General features: G+C 36.7%; 1 protein-coding gene across 4 annotated transcripts in view; it reads left to right on the top strand.

The window, feature by feature from the left end:
* The window catches only part of PDE4B (phosphodiesterase 4B), a 340,358-nt gene that overhangs the window by 315,164 nt on the left and 10,703 nt on the right, over positions 1 to 14,491 (top strand). For all 4 annotated transcript variants that reach the window (XM_070746092.1, XM_070746089.1, XM_070746090.1 and 1 more), the window contains exons 9-16: positions 6,721 to 6,814; positions 7,970 to 8,148; positions 8,864 to 8,962; positions 9,114 to 9,278; positions 10,873 to 10,972; positions 11,633 to 11,787; positions 11,894 to 12,016; positions 14,133 to 14,315. In XM_070746092.1, coding sequence (XP_070602193.1) covers positions 6,721 to 6,814; positions 7,970 to 8,148; positions 8,864 to 8,962; positions 9,114 to 9,278; positions 10,873 to 10,972; positions 11,633 to 11,787; positions 11,894 to 12,016; positions 14,133 to 14,315 — 1,098 coding nt within the window. The remainder of the gene's footprint in view (positions 1 to 6,720; positions 6,815 to 7,969; positions 8,149 to 8,863; positions 8,963 to 9,113; positions 9,279 to 10,872; positions 10,973 to 11,632; positions 11,788 to 11,893; positions 12,017 to 14,132; positions 14,316 to 14,491) is intronic.

Raw genomic sequence — 14,491 nt, forward strand, 5'->3', positions numbered from 1 at the left:
CCACAGGGCTAGGATTTCTGACCTTCACATTCAGCATCATTTACACCGATTTGATTTGATTTGATGTGATGTGATGTGATGTGATTTGATTTGATTTGATTTGATTTGATTTCCGCCCCTCTGCAGACTCGGGGCGGCTCACAACAATAATAAAAAACAATGTATCACAAATCTAATATTAAAAAGTCTCTAAAAACCCCTTATTTAAAAAGCAAGACACGCACACAAACATACCATGCATAAATTATATAAGCCGGGGGAGATGTCTCAATTCCCCCATGCCTGACGGCAGAGATGGGTTTTAAGAAGTTTACAAATGGCAAGGAGGGTGGGGGCAATCCTAATCTCTGGGGGGAGGTGGTTTAAGAGGGTCATGGCCGCCACAGAGAAGACTTCCCCTGGGTCCTGCCAGACGGCATTGTTTAGTTGACGGGACCCGGAGAAGGCCAACTCTGTGGGACCTAACTGGTCGCCGGGATTCGTGCAGCAGAAGGCGGTCCTGGAGTTTTTCTTTCTATATCTTATGACATTTTCAACAGTAAACCTCTATGAGTTAGAGGAGACTGACGCGGATCAGTAGAGTTACCTCTGTTCATGTGACTGCTTCGGTACTGTCTTCTTTGAAGCTGAAATTCAAACAGGCAATTCCAAAGGTTCCTATTCAGTTTATCTATCGTTGTAGGCAGCTGCCCATTTAGCATTTAACTTGCCAGAGGTAACATTTTATAAGCATATTGCAGTTTATATTTCAAAGCCTCACAGTTATATGTAGCTGTTATATAAATACAATGACTGTGCCTGGCCTTTTAGCATTTCAAATTTTGGTTACAGGAATACTTAATATTCAAAGCATTCCACATTCAATATTTAAGACACAAATAAAAGTATCAGAAACATTATTAACATAGCACACTATTAGCATAAGGTAGTCATGGTAGCCATGTTCGCTGCTTCAGAGAGGTGTTTTAACAGAAAGCATGGGTCATAGCAGAGTTAATAGGAATAATAACCCAAGGGTTCTTCTAAATCACATCCTGACACCTTGCTGCTTTTTTTTTTTGACAAATCATAGATAGGCTAGATGTTCTAGGATTTTTTAGTTCATTCATATCGAAGCCACCTAACTCCCAAAATTTTACATCATTAGCAATATATCAACTATTCCTAGTAGCAAGGCAGTTTTGGTATTGAAACATTTATTGGCTTGATTTTCTATTAAAGAGTATGTAATTAGTCTACCATATAATATCTTTATATGCCAAAGAAAAATGAGGTAAGCATTAGATGGAGGGCGTTTATTCTGATCACTTGTATCTACAGTCTCTGATGGATATTTCTGAGATCAAAATACTTGCTAGTTTTTGATCAGTTGTTTTACAGAAGCTCAATAAAAACTAAAACCAGTATTAAATTTGACAGATCCCTAAATAGTTCTGTGACTAAGATGAAGCATCACCAACTTTTATGTGTTATGATTTATTGAATATCATTTCTAGTGGTTAGGCAGAAGCAGACTTTGAAATAATTTGATAATGAGTGATCATACTTACATATTTAAAATGTCGGGTTATTTTTGGTCAGGTTTCTGCAAGATAACGCTAATAATTTTAGAAAGTTACTAATTATGAACACGCTGATACCAATATGAATTTTAAAAAACCCTACTCAAGCATCCTAAATACTTCTTTCAAATTTTAGAAACCAATATTTAGCAAATTGAAATAGGATATTTGTTATATTATATTCTTTATATTAGACAATCTGGGTATAATTTGCATGCTATTCATATAACTCGTGACAATATATTGATTTCTGAATGTACTGGTTTCTTATTGATTTTGAAGACAAGGAACTGGTTGTTTTCCACATCAACTACCTTAAACGTGGCTAAAACATCTGCATCTTATTTTTTTAATTTTTGATGGTAAACACTAATTTTAAAAGGGGGGGATCTTTGCTGTATATATTTTTAAAATAATCTGCTTTGACTTCTCTCTGTCATGGATTGGATAACAGGAGAGCCTTAAAATGAGAAAGGCAATAAAGATATTAGAGTTGCCTAAAGTCCTTGCTTCAAAGAGTCATTCTCATTCCAGACTATAAAAGCTGCAGGAAATTGAGTATCACATTTACAAAATGGTTAGAATCCTTTCGGCCCTTCATTTCCCCCCCCCCCCAATAACTTTGTTATTATTCAACGCTGGCGTTTCATGGCGCAGAGATGGATAATGTAAAAATAAGCCGGGAGGAGACCAGGCTTATTCCATAGAGGCAGCAGGTATACAGTTGCTATCATGCTGTTGGCTGCCCTATCACTTGATCTCCCTGAGGTATTCATTCCATTGATTTCTGAAAGGGGAAAGGCATGCTGTTGGGCAAGGCAATGATGCAAGAAACGGGGCGCATCTATGGCTATAGTTTAAAAAAAGGCTAGCCTAAGAGCAATTAAGGTAGCAGCTAAATAAGAGGACATGTATCCATTCAAGGGGCAAACTAAGTTAATATCAGGGTTCTCAGAGATTAACGCAAACTCATTAAACTGTTCAGAGATTATATCATATGCTACAACGTCCTTCCTGTCAACGACTATTTCAGCATGGAACTCACTACCAGACTCTGTAGTATCATCTCCTAACACCCAAAACTTTACCCTTAGACTATCTACTGTTGACCTCTCGTGATTCCTAAGCAATCATTAAGGGGCATAAGTGCACCAGCGTGCCTTCCGTCCCCTGTCCTAATGTTTCTTGTTATTTTTTTACTAGTATCAATTATATGGATATTGTTATATATTTACATACCACCTATATGTACTTGACAAAACAAACAAATAAAAATAAAATAAAACAGGGTGCTGTATTTATTATCAAGATTTGAAAAGAGTCCTGGTGGCACAGTTGTTAGAATGCACTATTGTAGGCTACTTCTGCTGGCTGCCTGAAATTTGGCAGTTCAAATCTCAGGAGGTTCAAGGTTGACTCACCCTTCCACCCTTCCGAGGTTGGTAAATTGAGAACACAGATTTTTTGGGGGGGGGATGCTGACTCTGTAAACCACTTAGAGAGACATGTAAAGCATTATGAAGTGATATGCGAGTCTTAGTTGCTATTGCTTTGGTATTATTAAGATTTTTGGAATGATCGCGCAGAATGCGGCCGCGAGAGCAATCATGGGCTTTCCTAGATATGCCCATGTCTCGTCAACACTCCGCGGCCTGCACTGGCTGCCAATCAGTTTCCGGTCACAATTCAAAGTGTTGGTAATGGCCTATAAAGCCCTACATGGCATCGGACCAGAATACCTATGAGATTGCCTTCTGCCGCACGAATCCCAGTGGCCGATTAGGTCCCACTGGGTTGGCCTTCTCTGGGTCCCGTCGACTAAACAATGTTGTCGGCAGGACCCAGGGGAAGAGCCTTCTCTGTGGTGGCCCTGGCCCTCTGGAACCAGCTCCCCCTGGAGATTCAAACTGCCCCTACCCTCCTCGCCTTCCATGAAATGCTGAAGACTCACCTCTGTTGCCAGGCATAGGGGGATTAATGCCCCCCCTTTCTGACTTCTGTATTATGACTAGTTGGACTGAGTGTGTATGATTGTGTAGTTGGTGGTTGTTTATGATAATGTATTTTAAATTAGTTTTTTAATTTTTTAACATTAGATTGGTATTGTGTACTGTATTGCCATTAATGTTGTGAGCTGCCCCGAGTCTTCGGAGAGGGGCGGCATACAAATCTAATAAATTATTATTATTATTATCATTATTATTATTATTTAACTGGCTTTCCAGTGAAGGAGGAGGAGGTAATTTCCTGAAATCAGCTTTTATAAGATCTCGTTTGCATCTGCTAATTAGCCCCAACCCTCTTTTTAAACCATAAGAAAGTTTTATGCCAGGATATCTCTCTCTTCTTTTTTTTTTGGGCTTGGCTCTTTAACACTGTGAAATTAGCTTCTAATTGGTTTCCATCACTTGCGGGGGTTCTTTCATCGCTGCAAGACAGGGATGGGGAGGGAAGCCTTCCAGTAAGAGAGACAAGCGGTCACATGGTCCTGTTGCCATGGTGTTCTCTTGACCCGATGAATGGGAGCCCTTAACAAGGGACAGGCCTGAGGGGAGAAGAAATCATCACATTATAAAACAACCCTGGCTGCTAATTAGGAAAAGAAGCATTTGCGCCCCCCACTTGAATTCTTAGGAATGTCCTGAAGGCTAAAGGTGGAAAGGGAAAGAGAGTAATTGGCGTTTTCATTAGCGATCATTATTCCATCGTGGATTCTCTTCCCATTTAGTGGCAACGCATCTTGTTTCACAAGGAGCTGGTTCTGTTTGACACTTGGCACATACAGGAACACACGAGAAATACTCCCCACTTTGGAAAAAGGCAGGAATTTCCAAGTTGCATTGTTTAGATTGCAGTCTCTTAACAGACGTAAGGGAAGAAATTGCCTTATTGAAGGTTTGGGAGGCTTGCTTCTCGAAACGGATGTTAGCAAGATAATACGAAAAATAATCTCCGATTTCGAGCTGCATGAATAACGTGTTGCAGGAATGAACAGGATTTGGTATTGCTCGTTCGAACATTGGCTAATCCCTTGAGAAGCAGTCTCCATGATTTTTTTTTTTTAAGAAAACTAAGAAAATATGAAGTACAGTGGTACCTCGAGATACGAGTTTAATTCGTTCCGGACCTGGGCTCTTAAGTCGAGCAGCTCTTATCTCAAACGACTTTTCCCCATAGGAATTAATGTAAATAATTTTAATTGGTTCCAGCCCTCAAAAAACTCACAAAGTTAGTCTAAATTATGCAGAAAGACATGTTTTTAATGAAGAAATGTACATGTACATATAAATGAATAATGAAGTTTCTTTCACTTAACTTGTAAACTTTCTTAAACTTTTAAATTTACATATGTTCAACTTCTCTGCCACCCAATCCTGTAGGACAGAGGTCCCCAACCCTTTTTGCACCAGGGACCGGCTTTAAGCGATCAAGAGAGGAATGGGTGAATGAATGGACGGAGGGTGGGAAGGAAGGAAGGAAAGAGGGAAGGGACAGGAACAGAGGAAGGAAGCAAGGAAACTTATGAAAGGGGAGAGTAAGAGAGGAATGAGTGAAGGGAGGGAGGGAAGAAGGTGGGAAGGAGAAAGAAAAGAAGAAATAGAGGAAGGGAAGGTAAAAGAGAGAAAGAAAAAGAGCAAGAAAGAAAGAAAGAAAGAAAGAAAGGGGGAAGGGACAGGAACAGAGGAAGGAAGCAAGGAAACTTATGAAAGGGGAGAGTAAGAGAGGAATGAGTGAAGGGAGGGAGGGAGGGAAGAAGGCGTTTGGCTTCAGGAGACAGCTCCTTGGCGCTTATATCTCGAATTTGGGCTTGTAAGTAGAACAAAAATATCTCTCCCCTCCCAGCTCTTATCTCGAGTTGCTCTTAAGTAGAGCAGCTCTTATGTCGGGGTTCCACTGTACACTGAGGTAGAAAACATATATAATGTGGATGGAGAGTGATTTAATGCAATCATAAAAGCCTTTATGTGAGAGGAGCACTGATTGCTCACTTCCTTTTTTGTTGTTTACATATACATAGGGATTCCTCCCTTTTATCTTTAGATGAGTGGGTTGCTAAAGACAGCAATATCTGTGAAAAGCAATTGCTATTTCTTTTTTTTTTTCTCTCTCTCTCTGAGTTCAACTTTCTGGAAGGGAATACCCTTCCAGCCGGCCAAACATCAAAGTGCTTTAAGATAACTTGCTGCAAACATTTGGATTAGATCTTCTGGTTCCTTCATGCAGCCAGGCCTTGTGTGTGTGTGTGTGTTTGTGAGTGCGCACGTGCTCTTGTGCGTGCAATTTTCAAACACCACAGTCTTCCTGCTAGGCTGGAAAGCAATGCTTGCTGATGTGTAGTCAGAATAGCCAGGACTGCTGGAATTTTAGATTTTCACTGACAAGGGCTCCAGGCTGTTCCAGGCTATAGAGGGATTCCTCCCTCTGATCTGCAAAGGAGATTTCTTGTTTTGCTGGGCAAAATCTTCCAAAAATGCCTGAGGCAAACTATTTGTTTTCTGTATCCTTGGGGATACATCAAGGTGGGTTTAAATAATAAAAAAGAAATAGTGAAGTTGTTCTACATATGTCAGGATTAAGTATACTTTGTGTTACTATATTATCATAAACAGAAAAACAGGTTTCTCACTAATCAGTAATAAACTCATAATGGATTAAAAACAAATAACTCTAAAATGTTAATAGAATGGCATGTAAACTGACACCATTGTTTTATGTTGAATGGCAATGTACACAAACTATATAAGCATGATACTGCATTAATGTTCCTGTCAGAAATAACTACAAGTTGAAATTGCCTTTATATTATAACTAGAAAAATGACAGGTCTTTAAAGGATACCTGAAAGTATGAAATCAAAAACTGCTCTAAAATCAAAATAGTTTTCCAGAGTTATGTAAAAAAGTGTAATTAAAAAGTTTAAATGACATTTTATTAAAAAAAATTAAAAAGTTTAAATGACATTTTAAACCTTCAACTTATGTAACAGTGGATGTTTGCATGACGATTAGAAAATATTTTTTAAATTTGTTGTCATGTATTTCTGACTGTCTTGTTTAGTCATGTGATATATCTTCTAATTAATATGGATTTTAATGCATTGTATATCCACTAGTAAAGAGATTGTTAACCTGAATTTTCATGTTCTGATTACCAACAGTTCAAGAGAATGTTAAACCGGGAGCTGACCCATCTCTCAGAAATGAGCCGATCAGGGAATCAAGTCTCTGAATATATTTCTAATACTTTCCTAGGTATGTTAAGTTAACATTGGAATCTGTTTCTTGTGAAAGCTTTTTGAGCAAACCATCACTCAAAGCCAAGCTCAACATTTCAGTATCTTTAAGGAAACAATCTCTGTGGTAGTGAAAGGATCTCTTTTCAGAGAAGGAGATTACGGAAACAGGAAGCTATCTAGGAAGCTATAAAATTAACAGGGTGAAATGTGGTGGAACAAATTCTTTGATAGCCTTTAGTCATTTGCATGCTCTCCAGCTGAGAGTAATTCAACTCTCTGACTTTCAAGAATTCTCAGCCGTAGAGGCTAAGGAATGCTGGGAATTGAAGTCCTCTCTAAAGAGTACAAAACTACAGAAGGTTCTCCGATGTCAGCCTTACAGATGTGCATGCCATAACCATGTGTCCATAAGCTTGGGTAGTAATATGCAAAATTAATTATAATGTTACATTAATGCAGGCAAATATTTAATTTGTTAAATATATACAGCTGCCTATCTCACTTCTATGGCTCTGTGAGGTTTACAGTATTAATATTTTATTTATTTATTTATTTGTCAAACATGTTACTGTTTAATAACAGTAATATTTACAAGTAGAGAAATATTGACAAAGACTGTTAATTAGCAACCATTAATGCTGTCCAGAAGAGACAGTTCTTGCTTGGCAAAAGATAGTTTTCTCAAGAAATTTTACTCTAGCTTAGAGCAGATAATCATGGATTGTTTTGGCTAGTCATGGTCTCTCAGTCCATCTTATCTCACATATTATTATTCGTCAAAATAAATCGTGGAAATGGACAGTGTTCTGCTGGGGTTCTGAATAAAAAGCAGGATATAAATCTAATGGCTGTCTTTTATGGTTTTCTGGATTTTTTAGATTATAAATTTAAATTAATTGGATTTAGGACATTATATATTGTTCCATTATATGTTGTAAGCCCCCCCCCAAGTCCTCAGAGAGGGGCGGCATAAAAGTCAAATAAATAAGTAAATAGGTAAATAAGTAAGCAGACAAAGGAATGAATGTATTCTTGAATTTTGAAAAGAATTCTGAAATTCTATATCTGTCCATTTTCAAAAGCTTGTCAAATACAAAATAATCTATTCGGATCTAACCCAATATGTTTAATGAATATTAGACATTAATGTTTATCCTTTTTTTAAATATAGATAAGCAGAATGAAGTGGAGATTCCTTCTCCTACACAGAAGGACAGAGAGAAAAAGAAGAAACAACAGGTTATGACACAGATCAGTGGTGTAAAAAAGTTAATGCACAGTTCAAGCTTGAATAACACTAGCATTTCAAGATTTGGTGTGAAAACAGAAAAGGAAGATCATTTAGCTAAGGTCAGTGTGATTCATAATATTTTTTATTTTTTTAATGAAGATTGCAAATACTTATGTAGACTAGACTTTTTATTAGTCATACTCCACAAATCCTTTTTGCTTTTCCGTCTGTTTTGAGGAGTCTGCTTTGCAAGACCGAAATAGTAAAAGTAACTTCCTCCATGGAATATGTTGCTAATTACTGAAAATAAAACTGTTGACATTAATTTAACTTAAAGGAATAGCTTAATCTGCCCCCTCCCCCATAATCTTGGCAATTTTCTTCTGTGTTATGATGGGGGGAAATGTACTTAAATGTTTAGATACAACTTTGGAAAATAACAATGCAAATAGCTTAGGACTATACATTCTTAAGAAGAAAATTCTAATTCCAAAGTGTTAAACTATTTGCAAGAGGGGAAAATATAGTGATATGCAAAACTTCAGATTAATTTCTGAACTATTCCAGCCCTGAAACTGATATAGATCAACTCCTAATTAAACAGTTTCAATGGGAGATAGGTAATGTCACATTTTCAGCAACTAATTAATATAATAAATTATTTTTCCTTTATATTTTTGGGATAACTCTCATTCTAACTGTAGTTAGAGCTTGTATCCTTAGGATTTAAGGAAAAAGTGATTTGATATTTCTATATAAATGCAATTGTACATATGGCTCCATTCTCCTTGTAATGACATTATGCATTCATTATTTTATATATTTTTTCTTTAGGAGCTAGAAGATCTGAATAAATGGGGATTGAATATATTTAACGTTGCAAGATACTCACACAGTAGACCTCTCACTTGCATTATGTATGCAATTTTCCAGGTTAGTAATTGTGATATTATTACCATCATTATTATTTTCATCATCCAATTTCTATATTTTTTAAACAGCACTAATTCCATCTTTTTTGGTAATAAAGGCTTGGGTTTTTAATCATACTTTGACTACTTGTAATGTCTATTACTCTGTACAGGAAAGAGATCTACTGAAGACTTTCAAAATCTCATCAGACACCTTTATAGCTTACACAATGACTTTGGAAGACCACTACCACACAGATGTAGCTTACCACAACAGTCTCCATGCAGCTGATGTAGCCCAGTCTACTCATGTTCTTCTGTCCACACCAGCTTTGGATGTAAGTTTCTTCCCCCTCCACCCCTCCCTTACATATAATACTTCCCAAATAATTTGCTTGCATTTGGTATTTTGTCATAGCCTCATGCTTTAATTAATAGGCTGAATGTAAACATAAGTAAAATTTCATGCACCATTCATTTGCTTTGATACCGTTTCTGCAAGTTCCTTCACACAAGGCAAATTGCATCAATTAACCAATTTCCAATCTGTTATATAAAAAAAATAGATGAGCTTATAGAATTTCACAGTGTAATCTGTCATCTTGCTATAAATCCATGGATTGCTTGAAGTGAACAGTACAGAATAGACAATACCATAATATTTTAGATTACAAAACATTTTAGATTACAATGCTAAGATTACGTAAATGTTTAGATTACGTAAATGCTAAGTGCCCACACCCATAATTCAATGCCTGGGGAGGATGAAAACAGCTTCCCCTACTCCCTGGAGGCCCTCTGGAGGCTGGAAATAGCCTGTTTCCCAACTTCTGGTGGGCCAAGAAGGCTCGTGTTTTGCCCTCCCCAGGTTCCAAAGGCTTCTCTGGAGCCAGGGGAGGGTAAAAATGTTCTGCCTCATCCCCCCCCCCCCCCCAGAGGCTCGCTGGAAGCCAAAAATCAGGTGGCCGGCACACACATGCTCGTTGGAGCTGAGCTAGGGCAACGGTTCGTGTGCCAGCAGATAGAATAGAATTTTAGAATAGAATTCTTTATTGGCCAAGTGAGATTGCACACACAACGAATTTGTTTTGGTGCATATGCTCTCAGTGTACATAAAAGAAAAATATACATTTGTTAAGAATCATGAGGTACAACACTTAATGATTGTCATGTGGTCAAATAAGCAATGAGGAAGCAATGTTAATAAATATCTTAGGATACAAGCAATAAGTTGCAGTCATACAGTCATAGGCAGGAGGAAATGAGTGATAGGAATGATGGGAAAAAACTAGTAGCAATAGTAGTGCAGACTTTATAAATAGTTTGATAGTGTTGAGGGAATTATTGTTTAGCAGAGTGATTGTGTTCAGGGGAAAAACTGTTCTTGTGTCTAGCTGTCTTGGTGTGTGGTGCTCTGTATTGACATTTTGCGGGTAGGAGTTGAAATAGTTTATGTCCAGGATGCAAGGGGTCAGTAAATATTTTTACCATGCCATAGGTTTGCCAACCCTGAATTTAGGCGTATTCTTTAGTTCAGATTTATTTATTTCAAGTTTATTGCTAAGAATATATATGTGGGTTTACATTTTTGAGATAAGATTGTATTAATAGCCGCCTATGCAATATTCTGCATTTTTTGACATTATAAAAAATTACTTGAGTGTGAGTTGCAAAACTTACATTTTTACTTTTTTACTATTTTGTCTAGGATGTATTGGAATTACTGCATCCCCCCAAAAAACCATATCAAAACACAGATTCATAGCCAAATGAATTGGCAGTAGCTAATATATTTTTTTAAAAAAGATTTCAGTTCTTTTTGCACAGTTTTAATTGCACAATTTTTTTCCTATTGAGATTCTTAATAAGATAATAGATACAATGAGCTATATTTATTATTGAAGTCTGTGTTTTGATCTTTTCTGTTTCTAGGCTGTATTCACCGATTTAGAAATTTTGGCAGCAATTTTTGCAGCAGCAATTCATGATGTAGATCACCCTGGTGTCTCCAATCAGTTCCTTATTAATACAAGTGAGTTCTATGTTCATTTAATGTGAGCACACATTCGCATACAATGGGCGTGATTAATTCTCAGGAACTCTCATTAAGAATACTCATTAAGAAATGAAATTGAGAATATCAGAGTTGACTTATCAATAGAGGTCCACATCTGCACATTACAAAGGTTTTCCAATTTCCATGCTACTTAATATTAGTACACAGAAATAATCATAACTAACCAAGTAAGTAATCAGTAAAATTATGCTAAACTTACATACTGGTAGTTTATCTGAAGTGAGTTAAGAGTATCCTAATGGGTTAATAAAAACTGTGGCCTTTTATTTCAGGTACCATTAAATTCTTTTAAAAATCCTTTCAGAATTTTAAATATTTTTTTAAATTGTTTCATCAATTGTATTTACATTTTCTTTGAAAAATACATAATTTCAAACATAATAAAGGATATCATAGCCATAAAAGCCACTGCGTAGAGATAAAATTATATATGGCACTTAAAGTTCTTAGTGATGGGTTTCTTAAATGTTTTTGTTTTCTTTTTAAATATTGGATTTGTATATTGTTGTGATTGTTGTGAGCCGCTCCGAGTCTCCGGAGAGGGGCGACATACAAATCTAATAAATTAAATAAATAAAGGAGTCCTTTTAAATATATGACTGCTCTCTTATTTAGATTCTGAACTTGCTTTAATGTACAATGATGAGTCCGTCTTGGAAAACCACCATCTTGCTGTTGGTTTTAAGCTTCTACAAGAAGAGCATTGTGACATCTTCCACAATCTGACCAAGAAACAACGTCAAAGTCTCAGGAAAATGGTGATAGACATGGTAAGAATGCAATTTTGTGTAACATTCAAGCTTTTGTTAAAACAGAAAACTACGCGTTGCTCCTGAAAACAAAAAAAATAAAACATTTTTTTCTCCTTTTCTGTAGGTCTTGGCAACAGATATGTCCAAGCACATGTCGCTTCTGGCAGATTTAAAGACGATGGTAGAAACTAAAAAAGTTACAAGTTCTGGAGTCCTCCTGCTAGATAACTACACTGATAGAATACAGGTCTGTTTGGGAAGCTATCTTGCTGTCATATCTTCTCTCCTTCCTTCCTTCCTTCCCTCCCTTCTTCCCTCTTTCTCTCCCTCCATCTCACTCAACTCTATGCGCTTCCCATTTGATACATTCCCGCTCTGGTGCAGGGAACTAGTCTTTCTGTAGCACATGTATATTTCTTTTGAGGAAGGCCGCTTTTAACATAGTATTGAATAAGGAAATGTTTGGAAGGAATTCAAAGGAAAGAGAATTGAAATAAATAGTTGGGAATTTTAGAAGGAGTCATCTGGATACATCTGAGGCTCTCCCAGTATAAATGTCTGCCTATGTCGCTACTATAGTTAGGGATGGAACTGAACCAATAAGCACTTTTGTGCATTGTAAATAATATAACCACACAAATTATTCCTCAAGTCAAGAGTGTAATGGTCTGTGGTGCCTTGCATTCTTCTTTCCTCCAAACTATTTGGAGGAAAACAAGATCTTGCAGCATAAGAAATACAATTTATAATGTAAAGTTCCCTCGGATTAATAATGCGGTAAATGTGCAATTCACACAACATGTTCCTTACATGTTATGGATTACGTATTTAGCCCCGGCATGGGGAAATGTTAACAAGGATATTTTACTTAAAATGGGGAATTCGGTTAAAACTTTTCTCTACTTATTTGCCTATTTAATGGTGATAGGCACAGGAACATTTACCTCATTATTTTCCTGTATTGAATTTCTCTATATTTTTAGAATCAGATGCATCTTAAGATGTCACTTCAGGAAAATATGGATGTTTAAAATCATCAAATAGGACACATAGCAGTGCAAATGTTAAAACAGATTTCTTCTCTCCACGAATCCCTTTTATTCCATAGCTATACAGATTCTAATTCTTTATGCTTCATATATTCATGCCACAGAATACAATTTCCAGAACAGGATAAATTAACTTGGTGGCAGTATTTAGTGCCTCCTATTTAATGGTAACTTGACTGATACAGATGTTCCATTTCTAACATCGCAATAGTTAATCATTAAAAGCAAATCACTTAAGTGTGATAATAGTTACTCTTTCATTCATAAAAATGTCCTATATAAAAAGAATGAAATTGAATACATTTGTACCAGCCTGGAATGACAATCCAACCCAAGTATCTTTAAATTATATCTGTACATTTCTGTAGCAAGATGTCTTTGGAGCCCATTTGCTGCTTAGTTAATGTGACCATAATTTGTCTCTTCTATAGCAATTTGGCTCTTATAATGCTGTTATGCCAAAACCCCTACCATCTTAAAGAAGAAATACCATATCTGTGGAGAGGGGCGGCATACAAATCTAATAAATTATTATGTATAACTATTATGTCTTTGAAGTAGAAGATGCACCTTTTCCTACCCTAAAAGAGAGTGGAAAGGTTGGTGCATCTTATACACCAAATACAGCCATTTATGGCCTCTCAAAGCCTCGCCCCTGTGTGCCATTTTTGCCCCAAAATAGGCCTGTTTTACACAAAAATTGAGTGTGCAGAGGATTTGGGAGGCCTGCAGAGTGCTCCCGGAGGCTGGGGGAAGGCAAAAACACCCATTTTCATAGGAAAAAAACAGGCAAAAAATTGGCTGTGTTTTGCACTGAGATGAGATGAAACTAGTAACTTTAAACTATCTAGTCATAATCCTAATCGTTTGTCGCTAGATTACTCTGGCTTTCGATAGGAGGTGCCAATACCCACAATTGAAACAGAGCCCTTTAAATCCTCTGTATCTCCAGATCATTAATCTCCTGTGTGGACTTTTACAATAAGACATGAGATGAATAAAACTATTCAAAGCAGTTTTCTACTGAAGAAAATGGTAGATGTCTTAAATTGGCTTGACGTTATGCTTCGATAGTTCAGATGACCAGTTCAATTTATTCTGCATAGCTGCAGTAATTTTCCTTCAAAAATGCAATATGCCTCTTCATGAAAATGTACTTTAGATATAATTCATATTTTTTTCTAAAACAAATCTTTTTAATCAAAAAGTGCATTAATGTGAAGCTGCTTTCAAAATACCAATTAGTACAGGACAAAATGTTGCCCTGTTTTGCATGATTACATGAGTCTTCATGTTACAATTTTTGCATTGCAGGTTCTCCGAAACATGGTCCATTGTGCTGATTTAAGTAATCCTACAAAATCTCTTGAACTCTATCGGCAGTGGACAGATAGAATTATGGAGGAATTTTTCCAGCAAGGGGACAAAGAACGGGAGAGGGGGATGGAAATCAGCCCAATGTGTGACAAGCACACAGCTTCTGTGGAGAAGTCTCAGGTATTTGATTTTTCTCTTTTGGATCTGTCAGGAACGTCACAATTTAGAATTAATAATGTTGACCCACAACCAGTAAATCTTAAGGAAAGACGTCCTTTGAAAATGTCATGCTAAATTCCCCAGTAGATTAAACAGATAGATTAATCATATCTTTTCAAAGGCCTTTTGCACTTTTG

The sequence above is a fragment of the Erythrolamprus reginae genome, chromosome 3 (genome assembly GCF_031021105.1).
Source record: "Erythrolamprus reginae isolate rEryReg1 chromosome 3, rEryReg1.hap1, whole genome shotgun sequence".
Taxonomy (NCBI): domain Eukaryota; kingdom Metazoa; phylum Chordata; class Lepidosauria; order Squamata; family Dipsadidae; genus Erythrolamprus; species Erythrolamprus reginae.